Raw genomic sequence first — 21,743 nt, forward strand, 5'->3', positions numbered from 1 at the left:
TTCTAATGCCTATTCCTTCTAGATTTATTTGTCTGCTTAAAAGTTCTCTCTCCAGGAATTCAATCTGTTTTCTTCTAATTACTATTATTTACCTTGAGGGCTAGCACATTCTCTACAGAGCAATTTTTATCCAGAGACCTTCCCACAAGCTCCTGCAAAGCCTCCCAGTGCCTCGGCTTCAGACATGGGTTCCCCAGTGCTATGATGATTGGCAGCTCTTGTTTAAAATCTGTCACTGATTGCTTAAGGTGTAGTACTATGTCATTTTTAGGTAAACCTATAAACAACAAATACACAAGCTTACAATATGTTCATTATATTTTTTAACCAACCAATTGAGAAAATAAGAATTTTTCTTAAAATTTGCCAATTAATTTAAGACTAGACTGTCAATTATTAGTCTGCATTATAACGCAGTGTAATGAGCCTTATTTATGTCATTTTTCCATAAGAATCAGCTAAGGATGGAAATAAAGAACAATAATTATCAGGTCTGACAACTAAAACAGAAAGCTATCAGAGCCCAGTTATCCTGGGAAATGATGCCTGGATGGCAGCAACACTGGAAGACAGGAAGACAGATGGCACACGTAAGCATAGAGGTGGAGCGTATACGCATTTTCGGAACACTAGCACGATTCTAAGCTTTTAAATCTTGTTAACAAAAGAATAATATCAAAGGTGAATCACTATCATCCCATAAAGAAAATATTTTAACACCAAAGTATAGGGAGCATAAGTGACAACTTTGCCACACATCATTAATCTGTTCTCTGGCTCCAAGAGACCACCGAGAAACATGATTCAAAACCCGTGCAGTCCAAGGTTCTGCTTCTATGACCTTGTCCTTCAACGTAGGAAAGGAGAAGAAGTAGAGAAATAGTCAAGAGTTGGGAACCAAGGAGAACTAAAAACTTCACTCATACTTTTGAAAAACTAATCGATATAGGTGAGGCGTCTTCTATAAAGCCACATTAAGAACAGGACATTTTTCAAGATTTAGTTTAAAAAAAAAAGGACTCCAATGTTGCCAGTGTGAACTTTGTCAATCAACAAGATCATATCTGTGAAACTATGGATAACAATATGAGTTTGTTATCTATTTGTTGCATTACATATTGTTCTCAGAAATGTGTATGAGAAAATACTAAGCAAGAATGTTCATAAAGTGTCACATTAAAGCAGTAAGAATACAAGTTATGGTTTGTCATATTTTTGTTTTTTATAGCTTGTTTTTGCCATCTTGTGTTAGTTATATTTCTTGTACAAATAATTACATATTTTTAAAATTCTGGGTGGTGCAAAGGATTGAACCCTATGCATGGGGAACAGGCACTCAACCACACACCCAGTCTTTATGATTTTAAAACAAAATAAAGTGATTTTTTTTATAACTTTTCTGGAGAGAACATTCTAGCATGAGGTATAGCTGAGCAATGGGGGAAGTCTAACAAAAAGCACACTTTCTTGGCCAGGTGAAATGCATCTTTCCTCTGGAAAGGATGTGATTTCACATAATGTCATGATAATATCTCTACCTGGCAAGGTTTCAAGTGTGATGATCATAAGGGAAGCTTCTCAAAATGACTTCTTAGCAGCTTCCGCCAGTGTCCAAATGACGCTATGTGATTAGTATGGAGTGTGGGGAAAGATTCTGCCATGGGCCCTTTTCACCAAAATGTCTCTGGTCAAACCTTCAGAGTCACAACGTATTTTCAACAACCTACAATCTTCCCAACTTGGGAAGGGTCTAAAAATTATTAATTACTTATATATGTTGTTGTTTTTTTTACAAAGCTTTCATCTCTTTGCTTCAGGAGGCATTTCCTACCTAAACTCCCACAGGGCCTGCCTCTCCAGCTATAATGATCAGTTCTGGAGAGCCCAAGACGACTGTGGACAAAGATCCTGCTACCCAGTGCACAGCGAGTGTGGTGTAACCTTGGGTGACGGGGTAAAAGGAATGTTTGAGAAACACATGTTTACCTTTTTCTAGAACAAGGATTACATGCAGCCACTTTGAAACGGTTCTCTGCACTAATTCTACATCAATACTCTGAAGAGAACATTTCCTCCATTCCCGAAACAGCGTCACCCATTCTTCTTGAGCTTCCCATAATATTTTCCTCAATGTTAAGTCACATTCAATGTCAGCAATCTCTGAGAGCACAATCCGAGTAATTTCCTCCACATTAAGAGAGTGCATGTGAGAACAATCATCAAAATTATCCTGGTAGCTTGAATACATTTTAGCTTTGTGAGCCAAACTTGCTGCTTCCTCTGAGAGGGACTGGATCATCTCCATCGCTGTCGCCACTCTGGTACGTGTACACAACAGAATAGGACTTCTTATCTAAAAACCATAGGAAGACATTCTTAGAGACCAAATTGTTCAGAACTTAAAACATGCTTTACTCACAAACATTTAAGCTTGAACATATAGGAGTAAAGTTGGAACTATGATTACCATTACCATTTTGGCTCAGGATTTAGCTTTGCTCAGGGGTTTGGCCCTTTTCATGTCAACACCCTGCCCCTTTGGCAGCACACTGAAGCCTATGGTAAAATTCACCAGCTCTACTGCCATTTGTTAGAAAGAGTATACGTTAAGCACAAGGGTTACTGAAAATAGAGATGTATTTTTATTTCTCACTCAAGTTCACAAATCACCAAAATTCTGTCCATGGATAACAGATAAAAATACTTAAGACTAAAAGTCAGGCATGGTGGCTCACTCCTGAATCCTAGCTATTCAGGAAGCTAAGATCAGGATAATCATGGTTTGAAGCTTCCCAAGAGAGCAGTTCCACAGACCTCATCTCAAAAGAAAAAGCTGTTCAGGGTAGTTCACATCTGACATCCCAACTACAGCAGGAAATGTAAATAGAATTGTGCTCTAGTTTGATCCAGGCAGAAGTAAGACCTTCTCTCAAAAATAACCACAGTCCAAAGGGCTGAAGGTGTGGCTCAGGTGGTAGAACACCTGCCTAGCAAATGTAAGGCCCTGGGCTCTAACCCCAGTAGCACCAAATAAGCAAATGAGGCTCATGCCTATAATCCTAGCTACTTAAGAGTCTGAGATCTGAGGACTGTGTGGTTTGAAGTCAGCCAGGGCAGGAAAGTCTGTGAAATGATTCTTATATCCACTTAACGACCAAAAGAACCAGAAGGGGAGCTGTGGCTCAAGTGGCAGAGTACTACCTTTGAGCAAAAAGCTAAGTGACAGTGCTCAGGCCTCAAAGCCAGTTAAAAAAAAATTAGGTGGGCTGGGAATATGGCCTAGTGGCAAGAGTGCTTGCCTCGTATACATGAGGCCCTGGGTTCGATTCCTCAGCACCACATATACAGAAAATGGCCAGAAGTGGCGCTGTGGCTCAAGTGGCAGAGTGCTAGCCTTGAGCAAAAAGAAGCCAGGGACAGTGCTCAGACCCTGAGTCCAAGCCCCAGGACTGGCCAAAAAAAAAAAAAAAAAATTAGCCATAATCCTATAGATAGTAAATATCCATATGCATAGTATTATATGAGACTTAGACAAAGTTTTTAATGAGAAAAGTGGAATAAAAAACTTACTTTAGCTTTTAAGTCACTAACATCCACTCGTAAGCCAGTGATGTATGTTTCCAAGTTACTCCTGAACTTGGTTACTGTTGTTTCTCTGTTTGTTGTACTTAACTTCAGAGATGTTTTCAGTTGGACAAACTTGATAGAAAGAATATTATATAGGGCTTTTTGCTCGTCTGAAATATCAATCTGGTGATGTTTTACAACAGAATATAGCTGAGAAACTGCTAAGTGCTCGTTTTCTAAATTAGATATTTCTAAGGACATTTCATCCAAAAAAGTGAAATATTCCACAAATTCTTCAATTTCAATGGGATCACGTTCTAGCTTTTGTAATGATGATTCTACAACCTGAAATAATTCACATGTTAATTATAATTACAATGACTCTTCCTGGAAGACTACTGTTTTTAATTCCTAACTTCTATAAATATAATTTAAAAGCAAACAAAGATATCACCTCAACATAATTCTAAGTATTATTTAAGTACCAAAGCATTAGCTCAATCCCATCCTTCTAATGTTAACAGATGGCACTTGAATAAATCTCAAATGCGAAATAAGTGCTATTAAAACTGAAAAGTTCTGGGCTGGGGATATAGCCTAGTGGCAAGAGTGCCTGCCTCGGATACACGAGGCCCTAGGTTCAATTCCCCAGCACCACATACACAGAAAACGGCCAGAAGCGGCACTGTGGCTCAAGTGGCAGAGTGCTAGCCTTGAGCGGGAAGAAGCCAGGGACAGTGCTAAGGCCCAGGACTGGCCAAAAAAAAAAAAAAACTGAAAAGTTCTGTAAAAAACTTTTCAAGAAATTATTGCTGCTACTACTATTTCTGAGCATTTATGACCTAGATTCTTTAGTATGTAATTTCACTTAATTCAGATGTGTTTGTTAATTAGGTGTTACTTTCTTCAGTTTGCACACAAAGAAACTGAGACACAAAAGGATTAATTAGTCTAAGGTCAGAAATATGGTAAGTTATAGAACTATGTGTTTTCAGCACAAAATGATATTTGAAGTGACATAATTTTGTGCTCCCCAAATGTGCTCCCCAAACTATGGTTTGTCCATATACAGTAAAAGTTTGTTTAAAAAAACATTGCAATCATTAGCTCATTTAATTCTCACAACAACTCTAGGTTAGATACTAGAATTATCCTCCATTTACTCATATGGTAACTGATGATAGCATTATAATATTGTCTTTCAGATAGTAAACAGACTATCTCTCTTAGAAGAAAACAATTAAAACAATTTGCATACAGAAAAAATGTTATGCTTTTAGATTGAGTTTTAAAACATTAATAGACCCATGTAACAGTAACTACCTTCATAATCTAGAATAGCTTCCATGGCTTGAAAAAGATTTCCTGTGCCCTGTACCAAACAATCCTTTTCTAGGCCTAATAAAACTACTTTCCCAGCTGATTGTTGCTGTAGGCTACATATGGCTTTGTCAAGTTTCATACATACATATGGATTTATTAGTTATTTTGTGTACAAAAACCAAAACAACAAAAAGTAGCTGTCAGTGTGTTAAGGTCACAATGCCACTTTTTCAATCTCACCTATGATGTCTGAAAATTCTACTTCTTTTGCATCCTTGTTAGCAGCTGGCATTGGCATTCTTCTTACTTTTAGCTGTTTTGGTGGGTATGATTTTACTATGGTAAGACTATAGTAGAAGTCTAGTCTAGACCACTAGACAATCATGAAATGTCCATAGGAATTTCTGAAGTATTTTTTCCTCTCTCCATTCTCCCTCTTTCCCTTTTTTCCCCCCTAGTCTTTTGAGAAAGAATATTACTATGAATCCTAGGCTGGCCTTGAATTCTTCCTCCCTTTCTAAAAGGATTCTGCCCTGCAAATTTCATCCGTCTTCTCAACTGGGCTCTGTTCTCCCTCCTTTTTTCTTCAGTCCAGGAGAAAAGTACCTCCAAGCAGAAATCTCTTACTTATCTTATTTCAAAGTCAATCATCTTTCGCTCTGTTATTCAACATCTAAAAGTACTTCATTTCATATAGTAAGGTTGTGTTTGCTCATGGAAGGAATCTAAATCTAGTCTGCATTTCTCCATCATGATTGAATTGGAGGTTTTGAAACTTAGGCAGTCTCACATCATAATCAGTGTTGGAAACATTATATTCCCATTCTCCCCATATAGTGAAATCCAAATGGATGAGATAGACATCCTAGGAGTAAGTAAGTGCTGTGCAGGATTTTTCTTGAAACAGAAAACACATAACTTCTATTTTAGTAATGATACAGAACTAAAAGTCTGGAGTGGTCTCATAGCAGACTTATAGTTGGTAGGGGTGTAGAGTTGTATTATCAAAACCTATCATTTCTTTTTTTTTTTTTTTTTGATTTTTTTTTTTTTTGGCCAGTCCTGGGCCTTGGACTCAGGGCCTGAGCACTGTCCCTGGCTTCTTCCTGCTCAAGGCTAGCACTCTGCCACTTGAGCCACAGCGCCGCTTCTGGCCGTTTTCTGTATATGTGGTGCTGGGGAATCGATCCTAGGGCCTCGTGTATCCGAGGCAGGCACTCTTGCCACTAGGCTATATCCCCAGCCCAAAACCTATCATTTCTTGAGAAGGTGACTGTTAGGAAATTTGATTTTTTGGTTTGTTTCACAAGACTGGGGAAATGCTGAAGAGAAATACAACCTCTTACAGGGCAAAATTAATGGATAAATTCCTGGATGCATTTGATCTACCAAAATTGAACCAAGAAGATGTAAACCACTTAAGCAGAAGCCGTAATAAAGTCTCCCAATTGAGAAAAATCTAGGACCTAATGGATCCTCTGCTGAATTCTACCTTACCTTCAAAAAGAACACTAACTCCCCGAATGCCTCCATGAAACAGAAAGGGAAGAGACACTACCACATTCATTGTAGCACACTAATTGTACCAAATGTCCCCATGAAAAGAAAAGAAAGACATACTGCCATGCTCATTCTAGCACACTAATTCTTAAACTAGACATGATATAACAATAACAGCAAAGGATATTTATACACCAATCTCTTTGATAGGCACAGATGAGAAAATTCTTAATAAAATTCCTGCAAAAAAAACTCTATTCAGTATGACCAGCTAGCTGCTTTGATGAGTTTCTGACTTTCATTTATTCTATAGCCCTGTTTCTAGGCAATTCTGACTTCACCTGCCTCAGTAGAGGACTTTATTGCTGGTCATGGTCTGAATTAGTGTACATGCCGGGCGGACAGGGAGTGTTCTTACACTCCTTAATGATCCCAATTGGGAACCAAGCAATTAGAAGTTTCGGGTACTGGGTACTTACTTAGGATTAAGTTAGGATATTGATGAAACAAAAATGGAAATTAACTATAAAAATAAAAAATTAATTTCTCTTCAAATTAATCTAAAAGTTGGTGGTCCAGACCCCATACATCATGCCTTGCTGGCTTCCTCCGCCAGAGAGTAGGGACTGAAATCCCACAGTACTTTCTAGCTGCAACTGGCCCTGAGACCTGGTTCTGTCAATGAGAAGTGAAATTTACCATACAGCCTTTTCTCCTGCCTACAAGGAGCAGTGCAGAAACTGCCAAGTAGTCTGGCTCCCTGGGAACTTCATAGCTATTGTACCAGCCCTGGCTACTGTCACCCAGTTTTCCTTTACCTGACATGAACAGTTTGGGGGTTTCCTGATACCTGCTGGGAAATACATTCCCATATGGGAAGGAAAGTAAATTTTTTTTATAGTTTATAGGACTATTGTTAGTATAAATAGAATGTACATCTCATCATATACAGAATAAAGTACCTTTCACCTAATGGGTACTCCATCCATTCTTAAACTCTATAGAATGAAAAGTTGTTAGCTATTCCTTCCTTCTCAAAACACTCTTGCTTTCTTCATAATCTCTTTGGACAGTTGGTGCCTATTCTTATGACCTGTTCATCCAGTCACTTTCTAAATGTGGATATTCTTCAAGCTGCTGCAGGTTCTCATGTACGCTTTAATTTTTTTTTTTTTAGTTTTATGTTTAAGTCTATGATCAACTGGTTTTGTTTTGTTTTTGCTAGTCATGGGGCTTGACCTTAGGGCCTGAGTACTGTCCCTGGCTTCTTTTTGCTGAAGGCTAGCACTCTACCTCTTGAGCCACAGCTCCACTTCTGGCTTTTTCTGTATATGTGGTGCTGAGGATCAAACCCAGGGCTTCATGTATGCTAGGCAAGCACTCTACCATTAGGCCACATTCCCAGCCCTCTCATGTACTCTTATTATACAAATAGACATGAACATTCTCATTCACTCTAGTAAGCTCAATGACCATTTGTTTCCTGGATATTAATTCCAAAAATAACCAATATATTTTACCTCAATTGACAGATACTTTCCTGATTCTCAGACGTTTGGACCTGAGAATCTCTACCTGAATATCATATAATCTAACAAGCACTGTTCTCTCTCCTTCTAACTTGCATCAATATCCAGCCTGTTGTTCAACTAAAAGCATGAATGCATCATTAACTCCTGTCTTTCTCTTCCCTTACATTCAGTTGCCAAGCCCAAGTGATTATCCTACCCTACACACATCACGTCTGCCTGTACTTCAGACACCACACTGCAATCTGTGGGGTCAGGTAGTGCCTTATGTCCTAAACCATACAAGCTGCTTTCTTCCATTGTGACCCTCCCCCCCAATCTATTCTTCACACTCTAGTGCTAGGGCCTTATATAAGACCGACTGTATCATGCCATTTCTCTGCTTAAAGCTTTGTAATAGTTCCTACAGTATTAAGAATGATGCTTGAAGTCCCTGACATGATGGGCAGGCCCCTCTCCCAATTTCTTACTTCATCTCTGCCAAACTTTTCTCCTCCCTCCTGTTGTCCAGGATCCTGGGGTTACCAGGTGTTCAAGCATACCTACTTTCCCCTCGTTTGTGCTTTTCTTGTGTAATCATCATTGATGCTTAGTACCCACATAACCTTTCCCTGCACCACTTTTGTAAAAGTGCTGAAGTTGGTTTCGGGTCCTCTGCCCATAGTGAAAAGATCCATTTTCTCAGCCATTCTGGCAGGTAGGTGAGGATACAAAATTAAGTTATGAGGGGCTGGGGATATAGCCTAGCGGCAAGAGTGCCTGCCTCGGATACACGAGGCCATAGGTTCGATTCCCCAGCACCACATATACAGAAAACGGCCAGAAGCGGCGCTGTGGCTCAAGTGGCAGAGTGCTAGCCTTGAGCGGGAAGAAGCCAGGGACAGTGCTCAGGCCCTGAGTCCAAGGCCCAGGACTGGCAAAAAAAAAAAAAAAAAAAAATTAAGTTATGGCAGAATGAAGAGGTTCTTAAGAATAGAATTGGGAGAGTCTCTTCTTTGTGGCCTTTTTTCATTCTGTTGCCCAGAATAAGAACACAATAAATAGAAGGATGCTTGAGGTCATGTGTGTGATCCAAGAAACAGTGAGCCCCAAGCAGCTGGTGGCCTGAGAGCCCTACCTCACAGTCAGACCTGGTTATCTCTCTATGTTCATTGACCTGAGAGAAACTAGTTTCTATGGCATGTAAGTCACAATTGTTTTATTTTGTTTTCTGTCATATGCAACTGAATCTAGTTAATTTTAGCTTGCACTGTTTCTGTAGTTTCCTCTCAATGTCTGTACATCATTCAGACTTCTCCTTTATATGCTAGTATGTTTTCTAGAAAGTTATCCATGATACCCCCTACATTCTGCTGGACTCTATTCATGCATCTGTCCATCTCCCATTATATTCCAATGCCTAACAGACTATTGAGGTTTAAAAAACAGTTGTGGCCTGATTGCATAAATGAGCAAATGGGTGGCTGCCATCATAAAATACACAGTCAGGTTTGAGATATAACTAATGGTGCTTGTAATGGCAAGTATACTTGGATTTATATTTGTCCTAGAAACTTGAGAAGGTTACATGGAATGGTTCTAGAGTTTTATACTTTCTCACGTCCAGAGTCTTTCCAACCTACTATAGTCTTAGATAAGGGTTGCCCTCCCTGAAGGCTTACTGGATTAAAAAAAAAAGATAGTCCCAATACACAGTGAAACCTCAATAAACATAGGAACGCACAGGTGTTTTTCAGGTATTCCATAGCCTTGTAGAGCTTTTATTCCAATGGAGGAAATGATTGACAAATCTATAAATTAGAAAGCCAGGCATAGTGGTGCCTGACTATAATCCCAATTACCAGAGAAGTAGGTATCAGGAGGGCTGTATTTCAAAGCCAGTCAGGTAAAAAGTTAGTGAAACCTATCTCAACCAACAAGTCCAGAGAGGTGGTAGGTGTGTGCCTGTACTCCCAGCAATGAGGAGGCATAGGTAGGAAGAATGGAGTCTGATGTGGGCCCAGGCAAAACTGAAAGTCCTATCCAAAAGGTAACCAAAGGCAAAAGGGATACAGGTGTGGCTCAAGTAGCAGGGCATCCATAGCAAGCAATGAGTTCAAACCCCAATACCACCAAAAAATTTAAAAATGAAATACTTACTTCCAAGAGATTTGTATTTTTTTTCTCAAAAACAGATCTTAAGAGGTTATTGCTTGTGCGTATGACATTGTCAACATATGGTAGGCATTCTGACTGAAAATTCAAACTAACAACGTTGAAAATACCGATGCGTTTTTCAATAGCCATAGTTACAATATGTTGAAAGTAGGCTCTAAATTTATGCAGTATAATTTTAAACTGTGTAGAATTTAAATGTTCTACAGATGATATTTTCATACTCATGATTTTGGCTTTCTCTACCATGGTGCAAATTTTTAGAAACTTGGAGCTGTAGATGCTAACTAGGCCCATTGAATTACCAATAATAGTCAAGAGACTCACAATCTGCAAATAAAAATGTTAACAAGTTAGTTAGAATTTTTATTATAAGAGTGAATAAAGGTACAGACTTGTAAGTTAATAGTTTCTGCTAGTCTTATGTGGAGCTCATTTTGTTCATAATCTCTTACATATAAAATATGTTGAAACCTAAGATTAAAAATTTCTAATACTTGGATTTTATGGAAAGGCCTACAGAGCTATATAACGTTACAGCTAATATGCTGTTTTGAAGCACATCCTGGTTATACCAACCTTAATTCCCTTGCCAGTCTTTCTGCCTAAGTGTTTTATGTGATTTCTCTGCCACCCTCAGAAAGGCCCATTCTATACATTATCTGACTCATTCAGTTCCTAATTCGGATAGGGTGGAATCCTGACCTAGCTAAACTAGTTATAGTCTCTTGTTAATTTGGGGAAAAATACCTAGTTTGATAGCGATGGAAGACTTGGGGGAACCCAACTCTTGTTGTGAGGGAGCCCTAAAGGAGAAAGCTCACTTCACTGTGGGAAATGATGACATTACAGAAGGCAAGGTGGGAGGTGTGAGGAGAAGGAAGCTGGGGCTGGTTTTCCAGTTGTCATGGATTATACTGGCAATTCTTCAATAAATCTTTCTACATAAGCACTTCAGTGGCACTGTGCCCCCTTTAGCTGTTTCTAAACTTACTTTATTTTGGTAGACAGAATCTGTTTCAAAAAGAATCTGACAATCTGGCCAGCTAGTCTTCTTCTTAAGGTTCATCATATTTTCAACATTAGATGAATCCATAATTGAAATTATGTCAATAAAGTTAGACAGGCGAGGATCTTGATGAAAAGGTGTAATTGAAGCTAAAATAGATAATTCAAAACTTAGTATTTTTAGAAGTTCCATTGAAAGCAACTCTTTAAAGTTACCTGTGCTATCTAGAAGTATTGAAAACTGAGGTTGCTTTATTATAAGGGGTAGACAGTATTCTACACTGATAGACACAATTTAAAAATAAGTGTAAAGCTTTGACTTAAATATTATAGGATGAGGGAAAACAAAGGAATGATGACATTGACTACAAAGCATTATACTCATAACTGTAGAATTGTAACCACCTTATAAAACATCTTAATAACAACAATTAGAATAAATATTATGAAAAACAGAAGAAATAGTCATAGCTAACCAGGTGATTAAAAAGAAAGGGAAATTAATCCTCCAGTTAACAAATTTTTAGAATGCATCTGCTATGTGAAGAGTATTAGGCCACCAGGAGTGCACAAAGATTAGAGCATGCCACCTCCACTGTGAAGAAGTCAGGGTTTAGTCAGACATCTCAATATCCACAGGCCAAGACAATAACAAAAGCAACTTTTCCCTAAACTTCACATTTTACACAAAGTCAATGTGAATCCTACTCCAAAAGGTAAAATACAAATCTGTAAATTGTCCACGAGAAAACCAGTACAAAGTGAGTTGAGTTCTTATATATGAAATCAAAAAAGCATAACCCATAAAAGAAAAAATTGATGAGCTGTGCTTTATAAAAATTAAGTAGTTTAGTTCCCAGAAGGAAAATGAGAATATAAGGCACAGATTGGGAGAAAATGTTTGCTAATCAGATATTTGATAGAGGACTTGGTCCATAGTCATATAAAGATCACAACTAATCAATAAATAGACCATCATCCAAACTTTAAAAAACAGGCAAAGAAAATATTTGACAAAAGAATGTGCTATAAACAGCACATTAGGATAAAAAATGTGAATAATATTACCAATTACTAGTGATGTGGAAATTGCCACAATGAGATAGCACTACTAAACCTTCAGAATAGCTACTTCAAAAAAAGTAACAAAATGAGTACCAGGAATCTGAAACCTGTTTTTCTAGGGGTGGGGCTGAGGGGCAGGGGGCAAATCAGTGAAGAGGGGAAGAGTGGTGAATAAGTCATCACATTCAATGTACACATGTGAAAATGAAGCCACACAACTTGTGGGTATGCATGGGGGAAAAGATGGGGGGAAACAATGGAAGGGGTGACATTGATCAAGATGCATTGTACTTACAATCTAACTTGTTGAATTGAAAACCTTTTGTGTAACTACTTAAAGATAATAATAACAATTATAATTCTCCCAATAGATGGACAGTTATAAAACTGAACCCAGAATATAAATATTATGGCATATAACTTTTAGAAAGTTAGTCAAAGTATTGGAAGAACTCAAGATGGAAAATAGATTGTGACAAATTAATCTAAGTATATGACAAATGAGCTACATAACCTCACCCACAGACAAGAGTGAGAAAGAAAGAAAAGGGTTGGCCTAAGTAACTTTGGAAGTAGTGTTTAGACTAAAAACTGTAAGATAAGTTAATTAGGAGGAAGGATGAGGAGCTGATGAAAGAAGCAGAAGGCAGAGGGGAAGGAAGGGGAAGGAAAGGATGAAGAAGGAGAGGGAGACGAAGAAAAAGGAGAGCAGAGGGGGAGGAGGAAATGTAGAAAACGAAAGGGGTGAAGACATCAGAGGAAGAAGAAGCCTAAGAGAAGAGTAAGAAAAGACTGAGTAGGAAAATGAGAGGAGAAGATGAAGGAGAAATGGGGGAAGGAAAGGAGAAACAAGACTCTCATAGGTTGCCATACTAATTCTAAATTATTTTACAACTATAGCAAATAAACTAAATTTCTTATAATATCAGCCAGATGTTTTCACTGTAGGAGAAAGTTATATATCAAGAAGGCTAGAATGACCCCTGAGGTACTGAGTTGGGGTAGGATGTATCAACACAAATGAACAAGTTTCAACTAAGAGTAATAAATAAAGCATAGTGGTACAGCATACCTGAGACCCTGGGTTCCATCTCTAGCATCACAAAAGATTAGAAATATATTTGCATAATGTTATGAGCTCTCCCCAAAATGTATTAGTTATAAGAACACAGTAAATTTATAGTGTATAAATTTGGTAGACATCACCTTAACCATGCTGTCACAGAACTACCCTTAAAAAGATGTATCAGAGCCAGGTGCCAGTAACTCATGCCTGTAATCCTAGCTATTCAGGTGGCTGAGATCTGAGAATCATGGTTGAAGCCAGCCCAGGAATCTCTCTCCCGTGAGATTCTTATCCCCTATTAACAGGAAGTAGAGTTGTGGCTCAAAGTGATAGAGCACTAGCCTTGAGCAAAAGAGCTCAGGGATAGCATCCAGGCCCTAAGTTCAAGCCCCATGACCAACAAAGAAACAAAAAATAAAAACATATACCATCACCACAGCCACCTGATGTGATGCAGGAAAAAGAACACACAACCACTGTATGATTGTTCATACAGTGTATGATACAGTGTATGATAAATGTACAACCTCAACTTATCATGAGAAAAAGTGACAAAACTGATAGTCTACAGAGTAATGAACCAGGATACTTCCATAAGTAGAAATGGCAGGTTTATACAAAGAAAGGCAATTTATAGTAGTAGCAGATTTTTCATCTTCAGTACTGAAAATCAGAAAGCAGTGGAACAAATCTATAAATTACTGGGGGAAAGAACTAAGAAACCTCAGCTGTTTGCAATGTCTTCAAGTGTAAAACACTACTAAAAGTTAACATCTAAAAAAAACCAAAAAACAAAAATAGTTAACATCTCTAAATTTTGCTCAGTTAACTGATTCATAATGGATTGTGTAGGCATGATTAAAACTTAGTAGTATTTCTCCATTTGAATGTTTCATTTAAATATAATGCAGTTTAAAATAAGTATAAGATTTCAAATGACATATTCCTTACTTAAATGAATTCTATAGTGCATAACTGAAGATTTCAAGTCTTGAGTTATTTTCGTAACTCCAGTGGTTTGTACACTCTATGCACATGATTTAGACTCCCTCAAATAATTCCAAATTCACATTGAGATCTCAAACACTGTGAATTTATGATCTCCCAATACTGGTTAATAGTTTCAGGTGCTTGAATTTAGGAAAATATTTTAAATACTTACTTATACAATTTTCAATATTAGCTATCAAATTTTGAATTTTTATTGAAAACTCTAATCGGTTAGGTTGTATAAAGAGATTTGTAGGAAATTCTGGAACTCTAGAGAGAAAATAAAGTAGAGCATATTTTAGGATAAAACAATGACTTAACAAAATACAATGGCTTGTATTATAAAAAAAAGTCTAATACTTACAGTTTATTCTCATACTCTGTCACGACTTCTGTGTCTATTGGAACCCATTGAAAGAAAGAGAATAAAAATTTCATTGAGAGTTATAACTACTACATAACAACTTGGTATGTGACAAGGCTCTTCCAACACACTACAAATAAACTGCCTTGGTCATGTGAAAGGTAGTTTAACAGAGCAAACAGTGTGCCTTTCTTTCTTTCTTCTGTTTTGGTTTTTGGACGAAACCCAGGTTTCATACATGTTGACTACTCTTCCTACACAAAAGTCTAAATTCTTGACAAATTTCTATGTGGCATTGTCCTCATGAAAAGGGTCATCAAATCTCTACAGTGAGAAACTGTGCATGTAAAGACATGGGTATAATAGCTTCAGGTGCTTAACCTTAATAAAAACTGTCAAATATTCATTAAGTTTCTTATTTATACAATGGCCAATATTAACTACCAAATTTTGAAATTTTATTTAAAACTCTAATCTGTTATATTTTACAAAAAGATTTGTAGGAAATTTACACTCACATATACCACAACTGATTCCATAAGTTTATTGTTCTCTTTTAGCACTGTTTACCTTAAAATTTGTAAAAATTATGATCAATAAATACATAGTATGTGATCTGTTAAAAGCTTTTCTCACTGATCATTTTCCAGCTGTTAAAATATTTATCTTCATTCTTAATAATCTTATCATCTTACCTGAAGGAACAAGTTCAGGGCTGGTACCAAGTGTTTTAAGTTTATTGGCTTCAAGGAGCAGGTCTGTACTTGAACAACTTTTGAACAAATTGTCTCCATCTTGTGACATTTCATCATCTTCACATATCGTACAGTAGTCAAAGTCATCAACATTCTCTTCAAAATTTTCTGAAGAATCTCTCTCAGGAATTCTCAAGCACAGATTTACTTCAAATACTGGTGCATACATCTTTCTCAAATCCTTTTCTACTTTACTGCTACTCATAATCTAATGTAACAGATATATTAGTATGCCAGAGACAATATCAAACTAATGCAACAACATTTAATTTAGGATAATAAATTTGAAATGCAAATTATAACTATACTTATATGCTAAAATAAGTGAATTATGAAATGTTAACAAGATAGGTGTCAGATTTTTACAATGGAGCAAATGTATCTACAGATGTGCATGCACATATACATGTGTGCATATGTATGTACATCTGATCAAAACGAAGAACTGCTATAATCATGAATCATATTTTTAAGTTCTAAAACTTATTATCCATCTTAGGTTTCTTAAATCTATGGTTATTTTTAAAGAGCATCTTACCTTGTTAATATCAGCATCTACTTTTACTCCTAATGCCTGAGAAGAATTTGAATCAATGAGTTCTTCACTATTATTTGTCATCTTTGTTGTGGGAAAAAACTCATCTTTCAATTTTCTAGGTTGAAAAAAAGGAAGGAAAGTAATCTTTTAAAACCATATATCTCATTAATATAAAAATACAAAGAACTCATAAAACAGTTATAATATTTTTTAAGATTATTGAATGGATCTTTTTCCAAAGAATTTGTAAAGATGGATGATAAGAATAAGTAAAGATGATTAACATCACTAATCACTTGGGAAATACAAATGAAAACTATAATGAGATATCACTCTTGGAATGACTATTATTGAAAAGAAAACAAATCTCAGAAAGTAATACAGGTTGGTAAGAATATGAGAATTTGGCTGTATTGCTGAATTAAGATGGTGCAACAACTGTGGAAAATGGAAGGAAGTTTCCTCAAAAAGCTGTAGGTGGTACACAAATGGCTAAAAATCAGGAGAATTGTGGTTCAATGCTTATAACCAGGTCAAGAATTTCTTGAGACCCTATCTCAATCAATAAAAATCTGGAGATGGTAGCATGTGCCTATGAGCCTAGTTATGTGGTAAATCATAAATAGGGAATTGCAGTCCTAGCCAATCTAGGCAAAAAGTAAGATAGACTTCATTTTTTAAAAATGAAAACAAAAAGGGCTGGGAGCATAGCTCAAGTTGTAGAGCACCAGTCTAACAAGTACAAGGTCCAAAGCTCAAACCCTAATTGAATAAAAAATAAAAATGTTAGATGTGGGCCAGGCACAGAGGCTCATGCCCATAGTATTAGCTAATATTAGTCGCTACTCAGAGTCAGAAATTGAAGAATTGTGGCTCAAGGCCAGCCTAGGAAAGCAAATTAGAGTTCATCCCAACCAATCCAAGGCTGGGTGAAGAGATGTACATCTGTCACCCCAGCCATCTGAGAGTGTAAACAGGAAGGCTGGTGTCCACCACAGCCTGGGAACAAATGCAAGACTATGTTAAAGAAATGAAAGCAAAACAGGGTTAGGGTAGGGCTCAACTGCCTGGCAAGTGCAAGGCTCTAAGTTCACACCTCAGTACCTCTCTCCAAAAAGTTAAGACACGGAATTATCTAGCAACTGTGTTTCTAGGTATATGACCCAAGATACTATAAGCAGGAACCCAAGGAGGTATGTACACACAAATATTCATAGCAACATTATTCACAATAGCTAAAAGGTGATAATAACCCAAATATTCATTAACAGATCAGTAGATAAACACAGTATGCCATATGCAGATAATGGAATACTATGTGCTTCAACATAGATGAACCTTGAAGATACTATGCCAAGTGAAATAAGGATACAAAGGACAAATATTTTGTGATTCCACTTATATGAGGTACATAGAATAAAGGGAGGAATATATTGTGCAATTCTTGTTAATTGATACAGAGCTTCAGTTTGAAGAAAAACAGGAATGGATAATGATTATGGTTGCCCAATGCTGTGAAAGTACTTAATGCTATGTAATGCTACCAAATCAAATCTTAAAACTGATAAAATGATAATTTTGTTATGTATCTCTTAGATACATAAAGAAATCACCAATGAGACCCTCTACATTGTGCAACTGATACTTGCTAATAAAAATGTGGGAAAAATCATACCTCATTTCAGTATAAGTCCTACTGGGGAAGGGGACAGTAAACAAAAGGGATTGAAAAGTATAAAAAATAAATATATATTCAAAGGGAATTTCTGGGTATTTGTGGCTTACACATGAATCCTAACTACTCAGGAGGCCAAGATCTCAGGATTTTGGTTGGTTCAAGCCAGAGGAAAGTCTGTGAGACTCTCTTCTCCAATTAATCACCAGAAGTAAAGCTGCAGCTCAAATGGTAGAGTGCTAGCCTTGTGAAAAAATGTTCACACAAACAGAACTGTAATTTGGAGGAACATGCTGAGGATAGATCCCAGGGTCAATGCATGTTAAACATGTGAGTTTAGCCAGTGAGCCATGCAGTAGCACTCAAAAATGTAATTCTAATCACAATCATTAGGAAGATGGAGCAGTCATAAATCTAGAAATAACTCCCAAACTTGCAGGTTATGGGTTTGAAGAGATAGACTTGTCTATCCTGAATACGTCTACTTCTGTCTAAAGAAACAGATAAACTAGCAAAAATAAGGAACGTGAAAGAGTAAAACCAGTAACAAAATAAAACAGTAATTACAAACAAAATGGAAGGTTACTAAAACTTATCAGGTATTTATAACTGTGAACAAATGTTTGTAATCTTTTGGGTAAATGTTCAGGAGTGGAATTGCTGGATCATAGGGTAGTTCTATGTTTAATTTTTCTTTTTGGTCGGTCATAGGACTTGAACTCAGGGCTTGGACACTGTCTCTGCACTTTTTCACTCAAGGCTAGCACTCTATGTAGCACTTTGAGCCAGGGCACCACTTTTGGTTTTCTTATGGTTAATTGGAGATAAGAGTTTCGTGGACTTTCCTGCCTGGGCTGGCTTTGAACTGAAATCCTCAGATCACAGCCTCCTGACTAGCTGGGATTACAGTCATTAGCCACCGGAACCTGGTTGTTTAATTTTTTTGGTGCACCTCCACACTGCTTTTCAGGATGGTTGAACAAGTTTACATTCCCACAAACAATGTATTAGAGTTCCCTTTTTGGTCACATCCTCACTAGCATCTGTTGTCATTTGTGTTCTTGATAATGGTCATTCTAAGTGGAGTGAAGTAGATTCTCAGGGATGTTTTGATTTGCATATGCTTTATGCCCAGAGATGGTGAGCATTTCTTCCTGTGTCTATTGGGCATTTTTACTTCTTCAGAGAAGTCTCTCTTTAGCTCATTAGCCCATTATTAATTACCCATTAATTGGTTGTTTGAGAGTTAAAAATTTTAAGTTCTTGTATATTCTGGATATTATTCCATTGTCTGATAGGTAGGTGGCAAAAATCTCCCATTCTGTAGGTTGTTTTTTTAGCTTGTTTTCTGTGCAGACACTTTTTAGTTTGATGCAGCCTCACTGACCATCTTTCTTGATTTTCTGTGCTCCTGGATCATTACTCCTGTATCCAGGAGTCCTAATGTTTCCCCTATTCTCTGCTATAACAGTTTCATGGTTTCAGGTCTTGGATTTATTTTGAATTGATGCTGGTGCAAGGTGATTCATAAGGATCTAGCTTCAGTTTTCTGCATGTGGATATCCAGTTTTGCCAGCACCATTTGAAGAGGTTGTCTTTCACCCAGCCTGTTTTTTTATTCCCTTATTAAATATTAAGTGGCCATGAATCTGTCCCCATTGTCTTCTAAGCTCCTCACACAATCACAAATATAATATGACATATACATGATCCTATATATGTATTTTTGTGTATTTTTATATTCAAAATTTAGCATCCACATGAGAGAAAACATGTGTGGGTATACAGAAAAATGACTGATTTTTTTATGTTGACTTTGTGTCCTGCTACATAGCCTTTAAACTGTGATCCTCAGATCTCAGCCACCAGAGTAGCTAGGATTACAGGCATGAGCCACTGGTGCCAAGCTTTCTCTGCATCTTTTGAGATGATTATATAATTCTTGCTTTTTTATTGTTTATGTGCTATATTACATTTATTGATTTACAAGAAAATATCAGGAGGTTTTTCATTTGTTGAAAGAAATATTCAAGTTAATTTTAAGCTTTATATGGAAAATAAAATGATAACCAAAATAATTTTGAAAAAGAACAAAGTTTGAGAATTCATACTGCATAAACTTAACCCTTATTCTAAAGTTACCTAAGTTTTAAAGACTGAGGAATTGCTGAAAGGACAGATCAAGAAGATCCCCAAATATATTTAATTGATTAACTTTATATCAGGCACCAAAACTACTGAAGTAATTTAAGTGTTTGATAAGTAAAAATGTATACCTCAAAACCAAACCTTGTCCATTTACATAAAGTTACCCCAAACACCATAGATCTTACGCGTAAAAATTGGAAAAAAGGGGGTGTACTCAGTCCTAATACTGGACGTCTATAATTCCAGACCTCAGGATGTAGAGGCCAAAGGACTTTGAGAGTTCAAGGCAAACCTGTGCCACATAGTGAGACAATGTCTCGACAACAACCAAAGGACCAAACCTTGGAAAAAATCATTATGTTGTTGGGTCAGGCAAAGATACTTTAAGAAACCAAAAGTGCAAATTCTTAAAGAAAAAAAAATGATTAACTACATTTCATCAAAATTTTGCTCTTACAAAGATAATGGGAAGAATGTTAGACCAGAGGCCTGAGAAGGTACTGCTATCCAGAATAATTAAATATTTTAAATTAATTAAAAATATCCAGCAATCTCTCTGTCTACCTAGCAGGATCTCAATTTTAGTCCAGGCAGGCCTTCAACTCATGTTTCTCCTGCCTCTGCCTCCTTAGTACTGGGATGACAGGCATATAGTATACCTGAAGAATTTTTTTTTTTTTGGCCAGTCCTGGAGCTTGAACTCAGGGCCTGAGCACTGTCCCTGGCTTCTTTTTGCTCAAGGCTAGCCCTCTACCACTTGAGGTATAGCGCCACTTCTGGCCTTTTCTATATATGTGGTGCTGAGGAATCAAACCTAGGGCTTCTTGTATACAAGGCAAGCACTCTTGCCACTAGTCCATATTCCCAGCCCTACCTGAAGAATTTTTAAGTGGGTAAAAGATTGAGTGGACATTTGGTCAAACAAAACATAGAAGTCACAAATAATTACTGAAAAGATGCTCAACATCATTAGGTATTAAAGAAATGTAAAGCAAAATCCTAATGAGATTATGTATATATACCCACTGGATTTCTAGGCAAAGTAATGTCAAGTGCTTGTCAGATTGTGTGATTAAAACTCCAGTATATGGGAGAGGTAGTATAAGATGGATTATACAATGGCTCAGGAAAATAATCAAGCAGATGCCAATACAGGTAAACAAAAAGGCCCTCTCTTATTCATTTACTTATAGAAGGGAGTCCATTTCCTATGTAAAAGCCTGCATGCAAACATAATGGTCATTTGCAATTGCCAACTGTCACCCAAAATACATCTGACCATGATAGATTGAACTCCCTAAAACTGAATCAAGGTAAATGTTTTTTTCCCTTAGTTGCTTCTATCGGATGTTTGGAAATCAGAAAACTGAGGCCAGAGAAGTCAGGTCATTGTGACACATGTGAACATCAGGCCTTTGCATCTGGTGAGTTGCAATGGGAGAATTTTGGAGGTATAGGCTACAGAAGCTCTAGAATACTTCGATTAACTAGATAATCAATAGAGTACAATAGACATGTCTGGTAGGAGCTCAGGAGGCCAGAAAGCTGATTTTAAAATATGGACAATGAAGACTGCAACTTGTGAGGCTTCAGGACCTTGTTGAAAATCAGACTAAAAGTCATTTGTGTTACATTATGTCAAATAATATGTCTATGTTTTGTTTTTATCATAAAACTTTGTGGGAGGCTATGTTTAAAGGCAATGGACTAATAAACCACATAATGTATTAGCACATATACAGGATTATATGCTATTATATACAAATTATATTGAGATTTATCTCAAGAATGCAAGGCTAGATCAACTAATAAAAATGTATGTATGCAATATATTAACATAATAGTTATCTCAATAGATACAGAAAAAAGCATTTAAAAAAATTCAGCACCATTTCATGGCTAAAAAGACATTGAACAAACCAAAGATAGAAGTGAACTTCCTCAACTGATATAAAGCATCTGTGAAAATTCTCAGCTAATATAAAAATCAAGAACAAGATCTAGATGTTCAATCTCATCACTTCTAACATTGTACTGCAGGATTTACCAGCCAGGGAAATT

The 21,743-nt window shown here is 36.9% G+C and overlaps 1 protein-coding gene across 1 annotated transcript in view; it reads right to left on the reverse strand.

Annotated features, from left to right (window-relative positions):
• Dnah14 (dynein axonemal heavy chain 14) overlaps nucleotides 1-21,743 on the reverse strand; it is a 199,822-nt gene that overhangs the window by 156,141 nt on the left and 21,938 nt on the right. The window contains 9 exon segments of the mRNA XM_048358265.1: nucleotides 93-277; nucleotides 1,987-2,353; nucleotides 3,571-3,912; nucleotides 10,059-10,403; nucleotides 11,068-11,231; nucleotides 14,375-14,472; nucleotides 14,537-14,600; nucleotides 15,262-15,529; nucleotides 15,860-15,974. Coding sequence (XP_048214222.1) covers nucleotides 93-277; nucleotides 1,987-2,353; nucleotides 3,571-3,912; nucleotides 10,059-10,403; nucleotides 11,068-11,231; nucleotides 14,375-14,472; nucleotides 14,537-14,600; nucleotides 15,262-15,529; nucleotides 15,860-15,974 — 1,948 coding nt within the window.

This window comes from Perognathus longimembris, chromosome 11, assembly GCF_023159225.1.
Source record: "Perognathus longimembris pacificus isolate PPM17 chromosome 11, ASM2315922v1, whole genome shotgun sequence".
In the NCBI taxonomy this organism is placed as follows: Eukaryota; Metazoa; Chordata; class Mammalia; order Rodentia; family Heteromyidae; genus Perognathus; species Perognathus longimembris.